A 21,756-nucleotide genomic window follows, 5' to 3' on the forward strand; every position below is an offset into this window, starting at 1 on the left:
TATAAATATGAATTTCCAGAGAGTGCCTTATAGAGCAGAGTTATTCAAAAATAGTTCAAAATTACCTTAAATTATTGATCCTTTAAAATATCATCACTTGCATTGAATCTTTTTCGGACTGACCAACTAAAAGACAATGTCACCATGCAAAAAAGCTTCCTCTATTTGCACTCTATTTGTTAAAACAAAAAGATTCCGTTAAAATACCGTTCAAATGTGATGTCGCGTGTGTCTCCTCCAGTAGCTTGTAACCCGTACTCTAGTTCGTACGTTTCTCTCTCTCTGAGGCAAGCGTTTTGCCGTGTGGCGTGTGATGCATGATTGTGACGTTTTTTGCATGAGCTGTTTTTGCGTATGCGTGTGATGATAATTAGTTTGTAGATTGCATCCAGCAGTGCAGTAGATGGAACAGCACAAGGAAGAACCTAAATCACCAGCTCGTCGTCCTGTCCCAGCTGGCGACTTCAAACTGTAAGCAGCGCACTACCGCAGCAACACGAAACGAAATGCAATAAAAATCCTTATTTTTCCCCTTATTAACAAACACTCAGCGCGCAGTGCTGCGCGTTCGCTTTATTTTTTATTGCTTAAATGGTTAAGTTTTGTTTTTTTGGCGCTTAAAAAGAAAGTTTGAAACTCAACTCGCGTTGCGACCATTTGGAGACCTCCCTGTGTGTGTTCGCGGGAACACACACAAACACACCGAACAGAGCTAAGTGTTTGTAATGTTGTGCCAGGTAAGGATTTTTATTTGATTCTACTTTCGGTTTGTATTATACAACTTTTTTATTATTTTATTTTTGTTTTGTTTGTTTTATGTTTGGTTTTGGTTTGGTTCACTCGTTTTCTCGCTTCCCATCACTATCACTCTCTGTTTGTGTGTTTTTATATGACTATTTTACTAACAGACAATCTTTCAGGTTTTTGGTGCAGAAAAATAACTCACGGGACTCTTAAAAACACAGCCACACACGCCTATTTGCTACAATAGTATTGATTAATACAATCCTTTCTCCACCCACTATTTTGCATTGCAGAGGCAACAGCTTGCGGCGCGTGAAGAACGGCAGCACGAAGTGGAAGGTGAAGGAGATCTCGTTAGACGGTGGAGGCAACGCGACCAACAACGTACCTGGACTGTCGAAGGATGGCGACGGCAACAAGTCCAACCGCAACTCGGCCAACCTGTCCGGGGCCGAAATCAGTCCGGCACTGCTGGCACAGGCCAACTGGACGTTTGTGGAGAAGCTGCTGAAGGTGTGTAGGAACAGTTTTTGTTCATTCAAATTTAAATTCCACCATCTAAAACATTTGCTTAATCTCCCTTGGCAGGACATCAAGAGCAAAACCAAGCGCATGCTGCTGGAAAAGATGGGCACGGAGGCGATCGAGCTCGGGCTCAGCGGCGAAGCGTCAGTGACGGGCGTGGAGGAAAACACGATGATTGCGTCGCTGTGCGACCTGCTGGAGAAGGTTTGGTCGCACGGGCTGATCAACAAGCAGGGCAAATCGGCCCTCTGGACCCATCTGGCCGCGTACCTCGAGATAAAGGACTGCCAGAATCCGGGCAAACACCAGATGGACAACAGCTATCTGACCCCAGGTATGCGTTTAGCGGGCGGGGGGCGATAGGTGTAGGCAAAAATCACGGGACCAAAATCGAAGGCAGTTGCTTAGTCCCATTCATACACATTTTGTTGTGTGCGAATCGATCGAAAATATCATCCTAAATCAAATGGTACATTCTCTTTCAACACATACAGCCTTAGCGTGGACTGTCATGCGGAAGCGGATGGATTGTACGTGTAATGGTTACAGTTAAAACCTTTAAAGCTTACTTTTTACACTTGCATTTGCATGCGATTGGAGTTAATTTGCTGGGTTCCCTCCCATTCCCTTTCATTTGCCTTTTTTGCCGAGCTGTGACGCTGTTTCTGTTCTGTCAATTTGTTCTATTTTCATTTATCTTTTATTTACACATTCTCTTTCGTTCGAATGGTGCGCGCTTCTTGCTCCTCCGCAAACTCCCTCCAACACTCTAACGAACGTGGCCGCACACAGAGAAAGCACGCAGCAACTCGGAAACGCGCTATCGCACTCTAAAGCCACCGAAAAGTGGCCCCAGCGTGGCGCCTGGTGGCTTACACAAGTATCACACTACCATTGCGCACAAAATACGCCGGCTGCACAAGGGCAGCGGCACCGGCACCACCGGGAGTGACACGCGCCTCTACTCAGCCTCGTCGGCGGAAACGGTACCAACGTCGCCCGGTCGCTTTACTAACTTTATGTTGTCCGATGTCGTTGCTTCCTTTGTCGGTATGCGTAATGGGTCGGTAGCTAACCTGTTTGCCACGCGCAGTCACTGCGGTGAGTAATGTGTGTGCTCTAGCCTCCGTCGTCACGTGTCCCGCGTTTCTCACGGTATTGTGGTGTGCCTCTCGGTATAAATCTTCCCGGCTCCTTCTACTCGTGGCCCGCGTGTGTGTGTGATTCTATTCGCTTTCGGGTTATCGCTAGACGTAGATGTATTCTAACAGCAAGTAAAAGCAAATTGGTTCTCGGGTGAAAGAACGTATGACTGACATTGTACCGCAAAAGTTTGGAGATTGCACATCAGAACGCTTCCACTGATTCGTTTGATTTAATATGTTTGCTTTTTTGTGTGTTTGTGTGTGAATTTACTCTTTTTTTCTCTCTTGATTTTTTGGTAGTATGCTTTTTTTAAATAGTGTTTCTTCTGTTTTCGAAACGAATACTATATGGTTCCATTCAATAATGTTCCCCTCGCGATGCTTTCACCAGATCTCTCATCGTTAGCCATCGAGCCGCAGCTGCCACCGCCTTCACCTACCCGCGGACGGTCCAAATCCCGCGAGCGCAAAAGTCTTGGCCCGGAGCAGCTACGACCACTGCCCGAATCGCTCGAGTTTGACATCCGGTATGTGTGTTTGCAAAAAGGCAATTTCTTCCAAAAAACCTTATTCACTTTCTATTAATGCTCTCCTGTTTTTCCAGTAACATTCTCGCAATGACGGACATTAAAACGCACATCGGCTACGCTCGTGCCTGGGTACGGTTGGCGCTCGAGAAGAAGGTGCTGTCGCGCCACCTTCGCACCCTGCTGTCCGATGCCGCGCTGCTGCGCCAGCTGTACAAGCGGTCCGCGTTCGTGCGCTGCGACGACGAGGTGGAACAGTTCCTGTACCATCTGCTGACGCTGAACGCGGTGGACTACTTCTGCTTTACCAACACGTACCCGACGACCAAGCTGCCGTACCGGGTCGTAATCTTCCCGTCGAAAAAGTCCAGCGCGGCGACCACGTCGGCGAACGTGTGGATAGCGATATCGGGCAGCCTGGGCGAAACGCAGATCATCAACGTGCCGCGCCACTCGCTCGAGTTTGTGTTTCATGTAAGAATAGTGTACAAAGCGAAGAGATTATCTTTTACTTTAATTGGTTTTTATTTTTAATTTTGCAGCACAAAACGCTTGGCATCTTAACGTCGTTAAGAATCGGACACGACGATACGGGAATGTCCTCGAAGTGGTTGGTGGAGCATGTCGTTATTAGAAACGAAGTCACTGGACACACTTACAAGTGAGTGTTCTCTTTGAACCAGTGCTGCAAAATGTCACTGTCAATGTCATAAAAAATTCTGACTGAAACAAAATCCATGTCAGCGTCACGTACTCAATTGTGATAATCAATGCTTGGTGACATTTTAGCTACCAACGCTTGGTCAGTCACACTTTTCCATGACTTTTTTTTACTGTGATCAGTTCTGCAAAATGTCACTGACATAGTCGTGACTTATTTCGACTGAAACTCATGTCAGCGTCATGAGCTTTACTGTGATGACTAGAGGTGAGACTCATACTCATTTTGTTGCTTGGGATCATGCCAAGTATATTACAAAAATGTAATGATAATCACCGACAGAAAATGTCATGATCAAGTGAGTAACCAAGAGTTGAGTGCTAAACAAAATGTCATCAAGCATGTGATTGGTCCACCAACTGTTTGAGTCTCATCTCTGATCATCTCAGTTGTGTACGTGAGGTGATTTGAGTTTCGTTTCAGTCATGAGTGTTGGTGATAGAAACAGTGGCAGCAATGTTGACAGCCAGAAAAGTCATGATTATGATTGTGACGACTAAAAGCTCAGCTTGTCAGTCAAAGTTACGCGTTGGACACAAGCATTCGCATGTCGTGTTCGGCATGCCATAAAGCACATTAATTGAGTATCAGCAGTGAACATCAAGCTATCACGAATATGTTCGTGGTGATTATCACGTGATGCTCATGACATTTTGCAGCACTGTTTTTACCACTTACCAAACAGACAACAGCTTTAATGCAATCTGCTCGCTCGCTCCCTTTCCTTTTCCCCATAGATTCCCCTGCGGCCGTTGGCTTGGTCGCGGTATCGACGACGGTTCGATCGAGCGGCTACTGATCGGCCAGCTCGTCCCGCGCACCGTCGACAGCGAGGAGCTGGTGGAGGCGTGCCGCACGCCACCGCGCACCCGCAGCCCCAGCATCCAGCGGCCGGAGGTACGCCCGTCCGACATTCAGCACATGCTGGGCGATTGCGTCAACGCGATCGTCAAGTGGCACTACCGGCCGAGCCGGGACCGGGACGCCAGCTCGCTAACGAACCTGCTGTGCGGTGAGAACGGGCTGGTCAAGTGTCTCGAGCAGGCGTTCCTGTGCGGGTTCCGCTCGTCCCGCCTGTTCGGCCGCAACTTCTACCTGTGGGACTACTTTGTGCGGGTGAAGGAACAGTTCGAGATTTGCTTGGTGGAGGAATCGGTCGAGACGGTGCGCGGTGGTGGCGGCGGCGGTACCTCCAGCTCACCGCCCACCAGTGGCTCGAGCCCGGAATCGCCGCCCCAGGGAACAACAAGTCAGCTGGGTGGTGGTGGTGGTGTTGGTGTTGCCGGTGTCGCCCTATCGCCCGTCGCCCGGCAGGAGCTATCGGCTGTGTGGCACTGCTACTGTCACCTGATGGACGAGATCAATAATGTTAAGCAAACGCTCGGCAAGGACGGTCGGTTCCAATTGTTTATCTGTTTGAGTTTGAGGTAAAGACAACTAATTTTCTTAACAGTTTTTGTGTGTGGTTTGCTATGCTTTTCCGTTTAAGATTTTACTGCTTATTAATTTGTAAAAAAATGGTTAAAAATGCTAATTTCATACAATTTATCTCACACACACACATACACACACACACCTCTCGCAGGGAACATCTCCTGCACCGGATGCTGGTGCCGATGGCGTGCACGCGCGTAACGGCCGAGATGTACGAGGAGCAGAGCTTCCTGCGGAAGAAGGGTCTGCTAACATTCCTGCGCCAAATACTGGAACCGCTGGACGAATTTCACATCGTGTTGGAAAACTCGATTACTCAAGGTATCGGATCTCACTGTTAGGCTGGATTGGGTCCATATTCGATTTCGAGCGGTGAGCGGCATCTGCCAAAACCAGCAAATACTCTACCTATACCAAATCATACCCCAGTGCGAGCGCCGCGTAGTAATCGACTCGTCGCTCGATGGAAGCTCCCGATGGAAGCTTAAAGGGGCTTGTCTCAGGAGAGAGGAGTTTGAATTTCACGGGTTTGAAAATGTAAGCGTTGTACGTACGTGTCGATTTACTGTGAATGCTCTAGCAAAAGCACAGAATAATACTACTGCAGGATCAGTGAAACGGAAGTAGAATCTCCTCGCCGTGAATTTAAGTGTATATTTTATTTTATTTTTATATTTTCCTAAGCAAGCATGGCAGAAGTAGTGTAACGTAGACGAAAGCCCTGTGGTAACTATGGATTTCTATTTTGTATATTCCGCTGCATCTTCATCATACGTTAGTGGGGGAGAGTTTTTGTTTTATGCAAACCGATTTTCGGTCATGCATTGGGCACAGAATAGCAAAAGAGACTGGAGGCTGGTGGTCTCTATCATACCTTTTGGTTGTGTTTTAGCTTGTAGGGAGAACGGGACAGTTTGTTTTACATGCAATCAATTTAGGCTAAATGATTTTACTGTTTAAGGTTCAATTATTACACAGACTCTCTCCTAGACACTCAGAGACAAGGACTGAAGCAGGGCGAGAGATTATCTGGCAATCTGGTCCTCCCGTGCGGTACTCAATCTCTCAATCTCCCAAGAGATACTGTGGCCAAAGAATGACTTCAGAATGATGATGAGAGGACGGGTTGGGAAGTGTTAATGTAGTTTTCGTTGTGTGTTTTGAGTCGTTTTTTGTTTTGTTTCATCCTTTGCTTTTTCAGTTGTGTATGTTGTTAACGTGCTTTCTGTGTTTTGCAATCATAAAGATTGCGAAACGATTTTAGCTTTTTGTTTGTTTGTTTGTTTTTGTTTTTAATCTGCTGGTAGGGCCTGGGCCCAAGCGACAAAATCCACATGCTTTCTCGCTCTCTCAGGTTTACTGATCTATTGGGTAGAATGAGAAAGCATGTCGATTTTGTTAGTTGGGGGGAGGGATAATTTTGATAATAGTCATCGACGAAATAAACTGTGCCAAAAGGAGCGTTGTGTCTCTCCGGTGTGGTGCTGCAGGAGAGTAGCGACACGCATTAATCCTCTTCATTAAAACGTAATGAACACGGAAACTAGACCTAGTAGGGAGTGATGAGAAAGGAGAATTTGATCGTACAACCCAGCTATATGTGTCTGTGTGGGTTGATTTAATTCTTTCCGTTCATTCCGCTCTACATCCATTTCGAGAGTCTGCCCTCCAATGTTGCGAGAATACACAATCTCCTTATAAATCTCCAGTGATGAGTGTTTCGTGTCACCCATGCTGATATTAGTCAATCGAAACGTACACATATTTAGATCTGGTTAGTGGGTTAGTGGAAGAAACATTTAGCTCGTGTGTACGGTGTGTGCCCTACCGTAGTACCGCATCGTCCCCTTTCACTGTGTCTTCGTGAGCATGAAATGTGTAAACCATAACAAAGAGAAGAGAATAAAAACAAAAAATCGTCATCCATTGCCGTTAATGGTTAGCAAGTAGTGAACGGGGGCAAAGCGTTATTATTCAACTGCTGCTGTGTATGGAAAATTGAGAACAAAACAGTGTAATGAATGAGGTAGAGCGTAACGTAATTCAACGATGTCCACATACTACGAGATGTACAAGGATGCAGCTGAGGCAAAGATTATAAGTTGTGTAAAAAACAAAAATTGAGTATTTTATATTATTTTTTACGAAAACTTCATGAAATATTCATATAATTTTCAGTCATATTAAACCTCCTTATGTTCGATGTTTTTGGTGATTTACACAGAATCCGCGTAAGTCTGTTTAACTTGGCTTCTAAACACCGAGTAATGGACCTCGAGGGTACATTGATCGTGCCGACGTCGTTGATCACCGTTCGTCGAGATTGACACAATTTGTGTTGACTCAGCATTAAATGTATTCTGCGATGTTTCGCTGTGCTGACCCTTTGGCGGGAGAGTACTACGGCAACCTTAAGGGTGCAGCTAAAGGAAGTGATCGTCTGGTTAGCTTCCGTTGAATACTTCCGTTGAAATCGTAGCTTATGCTTATAACATTATTTTTTGCTATGTGCGCAACTGAAGGGAGCTCACATTTTTGCCGGGGCAAAGTATATATCGAACTCGTTATAGGCCTTTAAGGGTCTTCAAACAAATATCATATTAATCCAAACCCTCGCCATGTACCAGAACCTATACCAGACATGAAACATATCCTGTATTGATCTAGGAGCTTAAAACTTAATGCTATCTCGGTTCTGTGATAGTTATGTGACCTATTCTGGTCTTTAGACCATCATGTTCTACACCGACCTGGTCATATAACAGATCCTGGATCCTGGTCATGTAACAGATGTCTAACAGAAGTCTTATCTCCGTCCTGATAGGCCTATTTAAACCTGAACTCAACTCAAACCCGGTCCAAGAATCCAAATACAACTAACCTTAGTGAAGAAGAGAATCTGATCACGAAGTTATTTTGGTTCTGAAACTGAGGTCCTAACCAAGGACCGAGGTCCAAGGATCTGCACCAATTCTAGGAGTTGTATCTCGACTGTGAACTGCTAAAACTGATAAAAATCTCAATCTGGTTGAATTATTTTGATTCCTGACCATCAGGAATTCAATCTTTCTGAAATCAACACTAAGTGTTTCCCAACCCTATATCTGATACCAATACAACATGAGTTCTGGCACTGATTTTGTACTAACTCAGAATCCATCCTTATGTGTACAAGAACTGATCCGACATATGATCCAAACTGATGTAGTGTTCCTAATACTTATAATTGAATTCAGGACCAAGGTTCTTCATCAAGAACCAATCCCTATTCAAATCTTTTTACTATGTGGTACATCAAGTTATCTCAATCAGAATCAAGAACTGATTCCGACCATATCTTGATCCGAAAACTCCTTTAAAGGGATTGCATCAAAAATGCCGTTTCTATTTTGGTACTGAAACTAATAAATCGGTAATGGACATAGTACAGAAACTACCTTGGTTCAAGAACTACTCCTCAACCTCATTGTACAACAGTGGTAATTTCTTGTTCAGTTGTAATTTCAAGACAAAAAAAAAGATCCGCACAGGTAGACAAAATACAGGCGTAAAGTATGATTTCAACAGTGATTTTCGTATTTCTTCATCCACTGTACCGCCGCACCGCACATTGTAACGTCTTTTTCAAATGTCCATCGCGCAAAGCTTTCGTTTTTGTTGCCCTCCCCACTGTTGACAGGCGTTCCCCCCGTCCAGTTCGCGCTGTCAGTCAGCTGACAGGCGGTGTTGGCAAATGTGACGAGGATGCAGAGTGGCCAGATTATTTTTGCGGTTTTCGGTAAGCGCATCAAAATTTTATCGGTAGTTTTCGGTAGGAGTTCAAGATTATTTCGGTAGTTTTCGGTAGGCTTTAAAGTGTTGAGCGGGGGGGGGTTTAACCCAACAAATGATTGGCACGCTCTAGCAGCAATCGAAGGCGATATCGAACATGAAAAATATATGGGATTTTACATGTTCGATGTGATAACCCAAAGTGGGTAGAAAGGAGGTGTCGTCATGTAGAACAATTGGGCATCGAGGCTTTAGAAAAAAGCACAAAACCATGATCGACGGCAGTTGTCAAATGCGACGAATGTTGCTGGTATTTGGATATGATATATGAATTGTTTTCGTTTAATAAACATTTTTTTAGCATTAAAAATTCGTATTTTGCATCCACACTCCATAAATCGACATTTTACACGTTATAACGTAGCTGCTGCCTGTAAACAAATATCGACGGCTGTTGTCAAACCGAATCTCAAAATGGCAACATGCCAAACGCTAAGAAGACACCTCCTCTATATTCCACCTTGGAATGTTCCTATACATTTTTCATGTTCGATGTCGTGTTCTGTTGCTGCTAGAGCGCCGGGTTACATTATCTGTCAAATTGCATATAAAATTTTATCAGCGCGTTCGACTTCATGAAGTGCAGACACGGGCCTTAGTTGTCTCTGTTGAATTTCTGGTTCTGGTTGCTAGTGATTTCCATATAGAGTTTAATACATTAAGTGATTTGGGAAATGGTAATATGACTTTTTGGTCAGTATTACGAAAAAATCTATGATTTTCGGTAGGATAAATGAAAAATCGGTAGTTTAGGGGGCTCATCTGTGAATCGGTAGGCATATCAAAAATCGGTAGGAGTACAGATAAATCGGTATTTCTGGTCACTCTGCGAGGATGGGATGCAAAACGAAGCAAAAAAAAACCCGCAAATAACAGTCAAACACAATAACAAATAGAGCCATCTAAATATCGGTCGCTTATCACCAAAACGCAGTGTATAAAGTAATAAAAAAAGACGAAGGACCGTTTCCGTATCCCAAGGAGGTGGCAAATTAGCGCTTTCGTTATCCGCGCGTAACGTGACGTTGTTTGGTGTGCAGTGCACAAGTTGCGTGTTTGTTGTGTGCGGCTTACGGAAGTGTGATTCTTCGAACCGAACAAACGGAGTGACCATTAACGAACCATTGCCGAGCTTAGTGCGTGTTTTTTTTCGTGTTCGTGAAAGTGTGTGGAAGAGAGGATTAGGAAAAGTCTAAGCTGCTGAGTATCGGCCAAGCGCCACTACTAGAACCAGCCAAGAAGATAACACAACAAACACCCCACTGTAAAGCCCCAAACAAACAACCTCACTGTCAGCATCGCACAGTGAAGGAGAAGCGGAGGAAAAAAACAGTACACGTCAACAATCCGATCGCCCAGCACGACAACAGGAGCCAGCAGCTAGAAGCATTCCAGCACCTCCCGTGTGTCGCTGATCGATCGTCGGTCGTGTGTCGCTGGCGGAATACTAAACAGCGGCAACCCTGGTTGGCCTGCTCTCCTCCACGGATCGGTTTGAGGAAGTCGATTCGGGGTGAAAGTTGTACCGAGCGGCTGCTAGGTGCCGTCCCCCCGCTCCAATAGGCGTTTTGCAGTTTGCGCTGTTGCGGTGGTTGCTTTGTTTCGGCGCTACGTGCTCTGCCAGTTTTTCCTCAATCGTGTGTGTGTGACGAGGAACACGAACGCGCACACCGACGGCCCGAACCAGTCAAACGAGCCGAGCAGATTTCCACCAACACACCAGCACGGTGGGCACTCGCTCTTGGCTCTCTGGCCTATCCCACAATAAACTGGTGCTGTCCGGCGGCCCAACGGTTCAGTCTTCGGTTGTACGCGCCCGCGGAAAGATCGGCTCTATCTGCGCGCTCCTCTGCTCGTGTGAGAAGAAAAAAAAAACGGTTCCACGGTACGGCACCACCACCACCTCTCCCTCACTTCATTTTTTGTTTGTGTTCGCGCGCGTGTTTGTGTGACTATCTCTCGCCAGAACTGTAGCAAACAACCCAGCAGCACCAACATGTGCGGTATCTTTGCGTACCTAAACTTCCTGACGCCGAAGACGCGGCGGGAAGTGCTGGACCTGCTGCTGAACGGGCTGAAGCGGCTCGAGTACCGCGGGTACGATTCGGCCGGCGTCGCCGTCGACGGCACCACGATCGATGCGGACATACTGCTGTTCAAGCGCACCGGCAAGGTGAAGGTGCTGGAGGACGCGATCCACTCCGCGGCGCAGACGGTCGACTTTAGCCAGTCGTGCGATACGCACGTCGGCATCGCGCACACCCGCTGGGCGACGCACGGTGCGCCGAGCGAGGTGAACTCGCACCCGCAGCGGTCGGACGACACGAACGCGTTCGTGGTGGTGCACAACGGCATCGTCACCAACTACAAGGACATCAAGAAGTTCCTGGAGCTGCGCGGGTACGCGTTCGAGTCGGACACGGACACGGAGGCGATCGCGAAGCTGGTGCACCATCTGTGGAAGCAGCACCCGAACTATTCGTTCCGCGAGCTGGTCGAGCAGGTGATCCAGCAGCTGGAGGGTGCGTTCGCGCTCGCCTTCAAGTCGAAACACTTCCCGGGGGAGTGTGTGGTGACGCGGCGCGGTTCCCCGCTGCTGGTGGGCATCAAGGCAAAGACGAGCCTGGCCACCAACCACGTGCCGATCCTGTACGGGAAGGGCCACCGGCATGGTTCGTCGGGGAATGTTGGGGTGGTTGAGCCGACGCCCGACAATACGGCCGACTTTATCAATCCGGGCGAGGAGGTGGAGTACTTCTTCGCGTCGGACGCGTCGGCAGTGATCGAGCACACGAACCGGGTGATCTACCTGGAGGATGACGATGTGGCGGCGGTGAAGGACGGGGCGCTCGGCATCCACCGGCTGAAGAAGAGCCAGGACGATCCGCACGCGCGCGAAATCACCACGCTCAAGATGGAGATCCAGCAGATCATGAAGGGCAACTATCGGTACTTCATGCAGAAGGAAATCTTCGAGCAGCCGGAATCGGTGATCAACACGATGCGCGGGCGGGTGAACTTCGAGAGCAAGAAGGTGACGCTGGGCGGCATCAAGGACTACATCCCGGAGATTAAGCGCTGCCGGCGGCTGATGCTGATCGCGTGCGGTACGTCCTACCACAGCGCGGTGGCGACGCGCCAGCTGCTCGAGGAGCTTACCGAGCTGCCGGTGATGGTGGAGCTGGCGTCCGACTTTCTCGACCGCAACACGCCGATCTACCGGGACGACGTGTGCTTCTTCATCTCGCAGTCGGGCGAAACGGCCGACACGCTGATGGCGCTGCGGTACTGCAAGCAGCGCGGCGCGCTGATCGTCGGCATCACCAACACGGTCGGCAGCTCGATCTGCCGCGAGTCGCACTGCGGTGTGCACGTGAACGCCGGGCCGGAGATTGGCGTCGCCTCGACCAAGGCGTACACCTCGCAGTTCATCTCGCTCGTCATGTTTGCGCTGGTGATGAGCGAGGATCGGCTGTCGCTGCAGAACCGCCGGCTCGAGATCATCGAGGGGCTGCGCAATCTGGACGCGCACATCAAGCAGGTGCTGATGCTGGACCAGCGCGTGCTGGAGATTGCGCAGGACCTGTACCAGCAGAAGTCGCTGCTGATCATGGGGCGCGGCTACAACTTTGCCACCTGCATGGAGGGTGCGCTCAAGGTGAAGGAGCTGACGTACATGCACAGCGAGGGCATCATGGCGGGCGAGCTGAAGCACGGACCGCTCGCGCTCGTCGACGACACGATGCCGATCGTGATGATCATCATGCGCGACCCGGTGCACCAGAAGTGCATGAACGCGCTGCAGCAGGTGACGGCCCGGGAGGGCCGCCCGATCATCATCTGCGAGGAGGGCGACCGGGAGACGATGGCGTTCGCGTCGAAGGCGCTCGAGATACCGCGCACGGTCGATGCGCTGCAGGGCGTGCTGACCGTCATCCCGATGCAGCTGCTGTCCTACCACATCGCGGTGCTGCGCGGCTGCAACGTCGACTGTCCACGAAATCTCGCCAAATCGGTCACGGTGGAGTAATGGATATTCGTGCTGTGTGTGTGTTATGTGTGCAGGAGCAGTGCGTGAGTGTGTGTGTGTGTGACACCCAATGCGAGGGGGAAGGAACATTACATTACTGCGGCTGGAACAGACGGCTGAACGCTAGTAGAGAACGCCGAGTCGTTTGCGATTTTGTTTTCCTATTTTACTGAATTATGTGCACGCACCCAGTAGCTTTTAAGTTGTTCTCCTAGAGAGACTTTTTTATATTACTTGTTGTTGAAAACCCGTTTCTATCGTGTGCTAAAAGCGAAACACTACCCTCTCTCTCTCTCTAGTACAGAGCTTTTCTGGGGTTTTCATAGCTGTGGGATATTTTCTTGCCGCATCCTTATGGGAAATCAACTTTATGTGATGAGAATTGGACTAGATGGCCCATTTTTGGACACTCATTGGAAATTCCTATTGGAGTTGTCCAAAAGGATGCTATTGGAGTTGTTCAAAAGGATGCTATTGGAGGATTCCTATTGGATTTGTCCAAAAAGGATGCTATAGAGTTCAATTCAATCCACTTAAATTACATTTCGTGTAAGAAAGAGTCATGGAAGTATCCCACAAGTATGAGAACCCTTGAAAAACCCTGTAAGACGCAGTAACAGTTAGAAAAACGGAAGTTAGAATCTGTTTGGCGATGAGCTAGAACTATTGTAAAAGTCACCGTTGTTTGAAGTCACCGTTACGTGCAAAAATCTGAATTTTGGGCGCGAGAAAATGAATCTTAAAATGATAAATGGTCGGCTTGCCACTGTGCCACTACAACACTATCATTGCATCACACTAGTAGCGCGTGAATGGAAGATACGATTAGCGGCCTTAGGGTTCGCGCTGTACGTTGAGAGCATTTACCGTCTCTTGTTTTTGTTTTATCAATAAGCTCTTTTTATTACTTGCTACCCTCTCTCCTAACCCCCCCCCCCCCCCCCCTCACTTGCCGCTAGCTATCTCTATATCGGGTGGTAATGGCAAGCGCTATTGTAAAAGGGCTCCCAACACACAACAGACAGCTGAGGCGTCGATTGATGCCTCCACGTCCGCAAAAGCGTCGTCAGCAGTGAGTGTGCAGGCAGTGTGCAAACAAACACCCTTAGGTGGGTGGCGGGTGGGGGAGGACGCCAGCACCAGAGCACACGAAAACTAGCTCGAAACAATCCGCCCTGTGTCTGTCTGTGTGTGGTTGTGAAGCTGAGTGATAAGCGCGAACGCCACACATTGGCGCAACTTTATCATTTGCATCATTTACAGCGAATTGATAGGCTTCCCGCTCCTTCCCTCACCCACCCTGATGTGTGTGTGTGCGTGTTTTGCCGCCCACATCTCCGCGTCCCGTCCCCTATTTGACGCTAATGTACAAGGGAAACGTCTTCGTCTATTACCTTTTTGCGTCTATGCGGAGATAAGTTTGATTTTGGCCTAATTTTGGCCATCGTTTCTCCCTATCCCTATCTTCCCCTCGTCCTCCCCCTAAAACAGCTTCCCTATGACGGTGGCCACACAATTAGTGGTCAATTTTGCACAATAAAGCAACCCGTATCTTCGATCAAATCGGACGGCAGAAAGCGTCAGCAACGACGCGGCGGCAAGTGTCTTCTTTAACAGCAACAAGTAAAACAAAAATCCATCTAGCTATTGTGTTACACTTCTAGAAGGAAGGCAGGGAGTTTCGGCAGAAGTAGATTTGATTAGAAAGAGTGGCGCGCGCACGCCACCCATCGGCAGCGTGCAAACGGCGGCACGCCACGTGTCTGTCGGTCCGCCATGTGTTTAATCTCGCGCAAAAAGTGGGTTAAGATCGACGCAGGAGTTTTTCCTTTCCCCTACTTACTTCTTTATTGTTATAGTTTTATGTTAAACATACACACGCTTTTGCATTGAACAGTTTTTTTTGACGTGCATTTCGGAATTAATAGTGAAAGAGTGTGAAAAGGAAAAATAATCAAGACGAACTATTCGGGAGTTGACTAAATTTAAGCCAAAAAGATGAAACGAAAAATTTAACACAAAACCATGCAGGCAGAAGCAGAGTTTGAATTAGAGAGAGAGAGAGAGCGATAGAGAGAGAAGGATGGAAAACAGAAAAATATTCCAGCAATTTACTAGAGATAATACTGTAATAAGAATTAATAGTAACACGGATGGATGTGTGTATTGTGGAGCGCCCCATGCATCACTGTAAGTGTGCACCACAACACCCCCCCTCTGTGTCCCCTGCGTGTGCAGTATATTTGTACTTGTGAATAAAGTATTAGTGCTTTTTCTTTTTATTGGTAAAAAAAACAACAGGAATCAAATTCGAATCACTTCACCACGAAAACACACCCGAAAAAAAAAACATGTTTTCCCCGTCCGTCGTCGATCGTCGACGCCTCTACTAAAGATTTGCATTTTATGCAATATCGCAGTCGTCCCCTTCCTTCTCCGAAACGAGTCCAACGGGCGGGTGCCGAAGCAGCAGCATCCTCTCTTGGCCTCCAACAGCAGACAGCAAAGACCGAACAGCCCGGAACCGAAACCGGGCACGATCGAGTTCGATTTTTTTTTCTTATTCGCCTATATTACCTCATCGCAGAGAGCGACCCCGGACCGCATAGTGCTCTGTGCACTTTCTCCGATGTATTATGTTGCTTCTTTTCTTTCTTTCTTTTCGAATGTGTGCTGTGGCCAAAACGCGGAACTTTCGTTTTGGGGCGAATGTGTGTGTGTGTGTGCGTCTATGTTTGATTTCGTTTCCATCCATAATGACCGCATCATTCGCCCCTGGGGGTTGCTATAGGTTGGGCAAGATTGTTGAGTCGCTTGTCTTGGCTCTCCTACCCACTTCTGGCGCCAAAGCTATAGGTCTGTTACCTCATAGCCTCAAAGTTTCGTAAAATAATAAACTTTGTGCTGTTTTCTATTCCTTTTTTGCTTTGGTGAAGTGAATCGCTTCGACGAAATTCAAGGTCAATTGGTGCCTCCTCCGTCATTACCTTTTGTTTATTGGGAGGGGATTTGTTTTTTTTTTTTTGGAAAACAACATTCAGGTGTTATTGTTTGACTGGGGGCAATTTTTACTAATATTTATTAGGCCTTTTTTGTCTAATTTTTTCCCCCAAAACTCCACACAAACGATCGTGCGCACAGACAATCGTGTTAGTAGCAGCCCTGGGTGTAATACACCCTGCACACGACGACTCTGCCCAAGCACGAACCAATCTTTCCCTTCTTGTTCATCCCCGTCTAAACTTACACGTCTACTATCCACAACCACCACCACCACAAATGGTTCAGTCTAACGGTAACTGTAATATGGGGTGGGGAGTTGCTCGGTTGCATCGTTATGCTTATACGATCACACCGCCGTATATGCATGCAGCAGGTTGGGTACGTCGGGGGTTTGCTGCTACTGCTGGAGCTGCACACACTCACTCCAAACGCGTTTTCCGCGTGCGTGTTTGTGGCCGTTTTCTTCCCTCCACCCCCCCCCCCCCCCCCCCCAAAATGCGCCGTAACTACAGGCCACCGAGAGCTTGGGAGTTGCGCGTTTTGGAGTTAATGTTGGTCACGTTGCTTTGCGTGTGTGTGTGTGTGTGTACGTGTAGGTGCTGATCGTTCTCCGATCTGCAGCACCCCACATCAACCATGGCAAGAAAGTGTCCAAACAAGCAATACGACGTACGAAATTAGACGTTATTTTCCATAAGGGTGGGAGTGTTTGAAAAAAAAAACAACGATTTTAGTTACATTTCAAACGTCGCAGCGAAGTTGCTGTAGCGGAAGTTGTTTTGGGTCTGACACTATGGCTTGATAACCGTTTATCTCCGAGGGTAATGGTATGGTTGATTCATTTTACGTGCGATGCCGAAACGTGACGGAAATGGGCTATTGAATTACGTTTTAGTGCGGGAGTTAGTTTCGATGGGAAGTGGTTTAAGAACTCTTTTCAACTGTATTCTTTGGGAATTCAATTTCTGTCTACCTGCTGCTTGGGACAGGGTCTATTGATATAGGGGGTTAGTGGATATATTGAGGCGAGGTCCCGTGGTACAGTCGTCACGACTTGATAACACATGCCCGTCGTGAGTTCAAAACTCATGTGGGAACGTCTCCTCGTAGCAAGAACTGACTATCCGGGAACTATCGACTATCGAAATTGCGTAGTACCTGAAAAAGTCTCAAAAGCCTCTGTATAGAGACCGGACATGATCACGTAGGACGTTGCACCTATAAGAAGAAGGGAAAAAGGCGTGTTCTAACTGAATTGATTCGTATTTTACCGACTACAACTCTGGTCTTGCAACCTGATCGTTTATGTACACTGTTTTTCAGGGATTCTCATAGCTGTGGGGCACTTCCTTGACTCTTATTTATGGGTGATCTTTATATAATAGCAATTTTTTTTGGTAGGCTCCTTGGAAATTCCAATTGGATTTCTCCAAAACAGGTGCTATAGAGACCAATTCTCAATCACATTAAGTTCATTTCACCAATAAAGTGTCTAACAACTATAAAAGAACACCTGAAACCCTCCTGTAACGGAATGATTATCCTGCCGACTGTCAGTTCCAGAAAGCTAATGCATTAGTGGACCATCAACCATTATAGTACTACTGCTTCGAAGAACCCGGGGAATTACTCTCTTCGTACGATAGAGAACCCATCACGTAACTGACAATAAAAACCATTGGAGTGGCTCGTCTAGACCTATACCAACAAAGGCTATTGCGCTAGATAAGAAGAAGAATCAGCAAACTTCATCCGATTGATCATTACAATAACATCATGTTTCTATCAAGAATTGACATATATAACGCTAAATGTTCTACGTTTTTCTCATCACATGCAGCCAGTTTTATTTGGATAGTCAGTCCAGTCCTTGCTATTTCGAGAGATGGGGGATGCCACTCACATTGAGCCAGGTAGAAGGAACATTGAAACCATTCATCGTATCTATTTTAATCCACTGATGATGAGTACTTGTTCCTGTTACACTCTTTTCACTCTTCTTCTTGCGGTGCAACACTCACCCAGATTTAAGTAGAGGTCTTATCACTATTCCAAGACTTATCAATAAGGGCTTATCATATCGGCAAGGTCTTAAGTGTTAGGTCTGTTTTAGGAACTCCCTTAGGGCAGAGCTGATGAGCCTAATGGATGAGTCTTTTCTTGTTATTGGCTATCTCCGATTGTTTATAATTAGATTGCATTGTTTCCTGATTGACTGCTTTGTTATACATTACTCTAGGTAGTAGAACATTTTAGTGAGTTACACGTTTAAAGAAGTTTTTTTCTATTTTCAAGCTGTTTAAATAGATTGTTGGTTTTTTCTTCACTAAAATGAAGAAATAGTTAAATTTAAGGTTATAACTAGTATCCTAATACCTGGATTTCAACGAATGCCTTCCGTACTGAGATGGAGAATAATTAGAACATTAAGTACCAAATGCAATTTAGACATTCGTTTATAACGTTTTGCCTTTTTATCAGATGTTTAACGCTAGACGATAAGAGTTGCAATTAGAAATTCAAGATTACGCTTCCAGAAAGGATTTGGACCTCCTTCCGTATCTCATAGACCTACAAAACCCCCGTCTTTTCGTAGTAATTTTATTTTAATTTAACAAAATCAGTAAAGCCAGACTTTAAGATGTCACGGACGATCGCCAAGTTTGCTCCGAGTTCGCTTTGGACGTCTCCAAGATATACCATTCCTGTTGACCTTTATAGAATCATACTGAATCCAGCAGAAGAGAACCAGTTCTACTACCACCGGTAACCATTCCGGTAGCTCTGATTCTGATGGACCCGTATCCAGGAGGAGCCCACAAACCTGTTCCTACAATCGCACACACTGCCGTGTGCCTATTGAGCTTGAATTTCATTTTCATTTGGCCAGTCACCTTCGACGATATAGTAGCGTCCGCCCCACCCGTACAAATCATCCCCCGTGAGCGTGATATTATAATTATTTTATTCACCATTGAGTGTGAGGCCTCGATTCCTTCTAAGCGTAGTGGTGGTGGTGCTCGAGTTCCAGGTGAGGTACTACCGCTGGAATCGATTGTGATTGGGATCGACTGTAGTGTTGTCGTTGCGAACGATCGAACGATCTGTCACTGCGCCTTTTCACTTTTATCTCGTTAGCCTTGACATTTTTTCTCCTTTCCCTTTACCGACCGAGCTTGCTAGCTTGCCTGACCAAACCCAACCCGATTGGCACACCGTGGCAGCATCGCACGGGGAGGAACAAGTTGTGCGAATAAAAACTGTGCTGCGAACCGAAGAAAAGTTGAAATATTGTCCGAAAAAAAAACATCACACACACACATAGACACATAGACCAGATCATCAAATTCGACTTTGACACCAACTTTAAGTTTTTGATGCCCTCTTTTTCTCACTGGGGCTTGCTATTGAGGATCATTCATCATGGTCGATCGACAGTCTTGACCGGTGCGGTTTTTTTTTTGGGCAAATTTGCAGTGATTTTTCACGTGAGGGTCACGGGTTCCCCTATCGGAATTGGCAAACGGCTGGCGATGAATGGTTTACGATCGCATCGGACTTAAATTTATTGCATCAGGAAGAAGGTGTGGGAAAGTGTCGGCTTGAGGTTTTATTGAACGTTGTTAAACTGCAGCAACTTTATTAGCATCTGTTGCGGTACTCGATCGATAAGTGATAAGTGCAACTCATTGAATGTTTGTGTTATAGTTAGTACATCTTTTCTTACCCCGTTTATACTTAGTTGTATGGTTCTGTTGTTATCTTAACCTCATTCTTTTGCGCTTGTTATCATCCCAATTAATATGTATTCCTTGATCTACCGGTGACAAATATTTACATCACTTGTGTGGTTCATTTGTTCATACACAAACCGTGTACGCGTTTAGCTAATTACTTGCACGAAAACTCCTACTCAACGTCTCTCTCTCTCTCTCTCTCTCGCTGTCACTCGGTTTGTGCAAACTGTGCAATCCGACTCGACTTCGCACTCGAAAGGGACTAGCTTATTGCTCTCTATTCGCCATACCTCGTAAACCGAGCACCACCGGTCAGTGTGGAAAACAGTATTTCCGTCTTGCAAAAAAGCGTAAACCAAGAAAGGAACACACACAAAAAAAAACAGACAAGCTCGCCACAACATTGAGGTGCTGCTCGATCGAGTGGAACCAATTTAGAACGTAAGCAGTATTGGCAGTAGTAGACACCGTCACGTCAACTCTCGTTTTTTTGTGAGTGTGGTTCGCTTTTCGTTTGAGTTTAAGGAAATGAAGCACCGCAGGGGTGGTTCCTCAACATTTCGAAAGGTACTGGCCCTGAAACTCCATTGCCTTATTGCGTTGCGTCGGGTGAATGGGTGTGAAGACGGGTCGTCAGAATCGTGCCACAGTGAGTGCCACAGTGAGTAGAAATGAAAAAGATCCACTGTTTTAGCCTACAATGCCTGCGGATACAACCATTCATCCTGCTTAAAGGCCAGTTCGATGTTGTACAGGAAGTGTGATTGATTATCGCGATACACTATCGCGAGAATTGTGTTGCAACATTTGTCTTGTTCGAGTTTATCCCGGGCTTTGCTGTTGCCGTTGCCGACTCGATTGAAGTAGTGGAGGATCTGTAGCACTTGAAGAGGAAATACGGGACCACTTCACCTCAGCGTTCGATGCTTTCAAGGAAAGTCAACTAATGACTAAACTCGATAGTGACTACCTTAAATGATCGATTGGGAGGGTTACATTATGAGTACTTTTGTTTTATTGGCTTAGTATTAGTTTTAGTTCGCTTAGCAAAGATGACCAAGTTCCAATGCTACGCAACGGATCTTTGGGGATTTCCCGAATGGCGAGATCAAGAAGAACAATTATTTATTGTTTTACGAGCAGGTTTACCTATGGATACAGTATTCGTAATTCCTATCTCAATTTACTTTTTGCTCGTTGCTCGTTTGCTTCTACATTGCTTTGTCTTTGTGTAACTATATCTGTCTTCTGTAAGTCTCAATATCGATCATGATATCTTCATCTACCCAAAATCTTAGAGCCTGTCATTGCAACTGCTTATATTTAATCCTTTATGGTATGTACTATGTCTCCCTTCTGGGTCTGTTTGTTATCTCAGTCCCGTTTGATTCACAATTCAGCTATCTGTGCCGATCGTAGATCATTTCTCCAATCATGAACATGCTTCTTTATAGTTGTGTGGTTTAACACTTCTTTAACACAATTTCTGAACAGAAATTCTGAAAAAAAACTGTTTTAGTAGATCTTGGGCAGTCATGCTCATCACATCAGAATCGTCGCACAATCAGAATAAAATGTGATCTGCAATGTTTCGCTATGCTGCTTTGTTTCAAAGGAAACGATCGTTTGGTTAGCATCCGTTAAAAACGATCTGCACGTACAGTACTTCTTCTTCTTCTTCTTCTTCTTTGGCTCAACAACCGTTGTCGGTCAAGGCCTGCCTTGTACCACTGCTTGTGGGGTTGGCTTTCAGTGACACGTACAGTACATATCAGCCAATTCCGGACATTTGAAAGATGAAGCGTATTTCAACTTCACGCATTTATCTGCGTATCATCAGATCATCTATCATCATAAAACCTTATTGCTTATTGGTTTTCTTCTACCTTCTTCTTGAATGTCAAAAAAGGTAAAAATTACAAAACCGATTAGTATTTGTAGTTTGTTAAACTTATCCAAGCATGTTTATATTAGGTGAAGTTAAAAATATATCTAAAATAAATCATTTCAACGCTTTTTGAAGCATTCCCTATGAATAATTTGTAGTGAAAAATGATTT

At 46.1% G+C, this 21,756-nt stretch overlaps 2 protein-coding genes across 6 annotated transcripts in view; both read left to right on the forward strand.

Moving 5' to 3' along the window:
* Positions 1–7,045, forward strand: part of LOC120955788 (DENN domain-containing protein 5B) — a 32,724-nt gene extending 25,679 nt beyond the window's left edge. For 3 of the 5 annotated variants that reach the window (XM_040376935.2, XM_040376934.2, XM_049609427.1), the window contains exons 7-14: positions 1,038–1,257; positions 1,333–1,603; positions 2,062–2,370; positions 2,806–2,941; positions 3,019–3,415; positions 3,484–3,602; positions 4,400–5,089; positions 5,248–7,045. In XM_040376935.2, the coding sequence (XP_040232869.2) occupies positions 1,038–1,257; positions 1,333–1,603; positions 2,062–2,370; positions 2,806–2,941; positions 3,019–3,415; positions 3,484–3,602; positions 4,400–5,089; positions 5,248–5,437 (2,332 nt within the window). In that variant the 3' untranslated portion in view covers positions 5,438–7,045. Of the gene's footprint in view, positions 1–1,037; positions 1,258–1,332; positions 1,604–1,763; positions 1,800–2,061; positions 2,371–2,805; positions 2,942–3,018; positions 3,416–3,483; positions 3,603–4,399; positions 5,090–5,247 lie in introns of all 5 variants that reach the window. The other 2 variants (XM_049609428.1, XM_049609429.1) reach the window with 2 other exon arrangements.
* A 2,652-nt stretch (positions 7,046–9,697) lies between these two features.
* On the forward strand, positions 9,698–13,048 carry LOC120955480 (glutamine--fructose-6-phosphate aminotransferase [isomerizing] 2-like). Its single transcript, XM_040376379.2, has one exon. It carries the CDS (start codon positions 10,924–10,926, stop codon positions 12,955–12,957), a length of 2,034 nt encoding a protein of 677 aa, XP_040232313.2. The 5' UTR covers positions 9,698–10,923; the 3' UTR covers positions 12,958–13,048.
* The last annotated feature ends 8,708 nt before the right edge of the window (positions 13,049–21,756 follow it).

The sequence above is a fragment of the Anopheles coluzzii genome, chromosome 3 (genome assembly GCF_943734685.1).
Source record: "Anopheles coluzzii chromosome 3, AcolN3, whole genome shotgun sequence".
In the NCBI taxonomy this organism is placed as follows: domain Eukaryota; kingdom Metazoa; phylum Arthropoda; class Insecta; order Diptera; family Culicidae; genus Anopheles; species Anopheles coluzzii.

Bases quoted from the DNA above. Each gene is read 5' to 3' on its own strand.
- LOC120955480 (XM_040376379.2), top strand. From the start codon at position 10,924: ATGTGCGGTATCTTTGCGTACCTAAACTTCCTGACGCCGAAGACGCGG.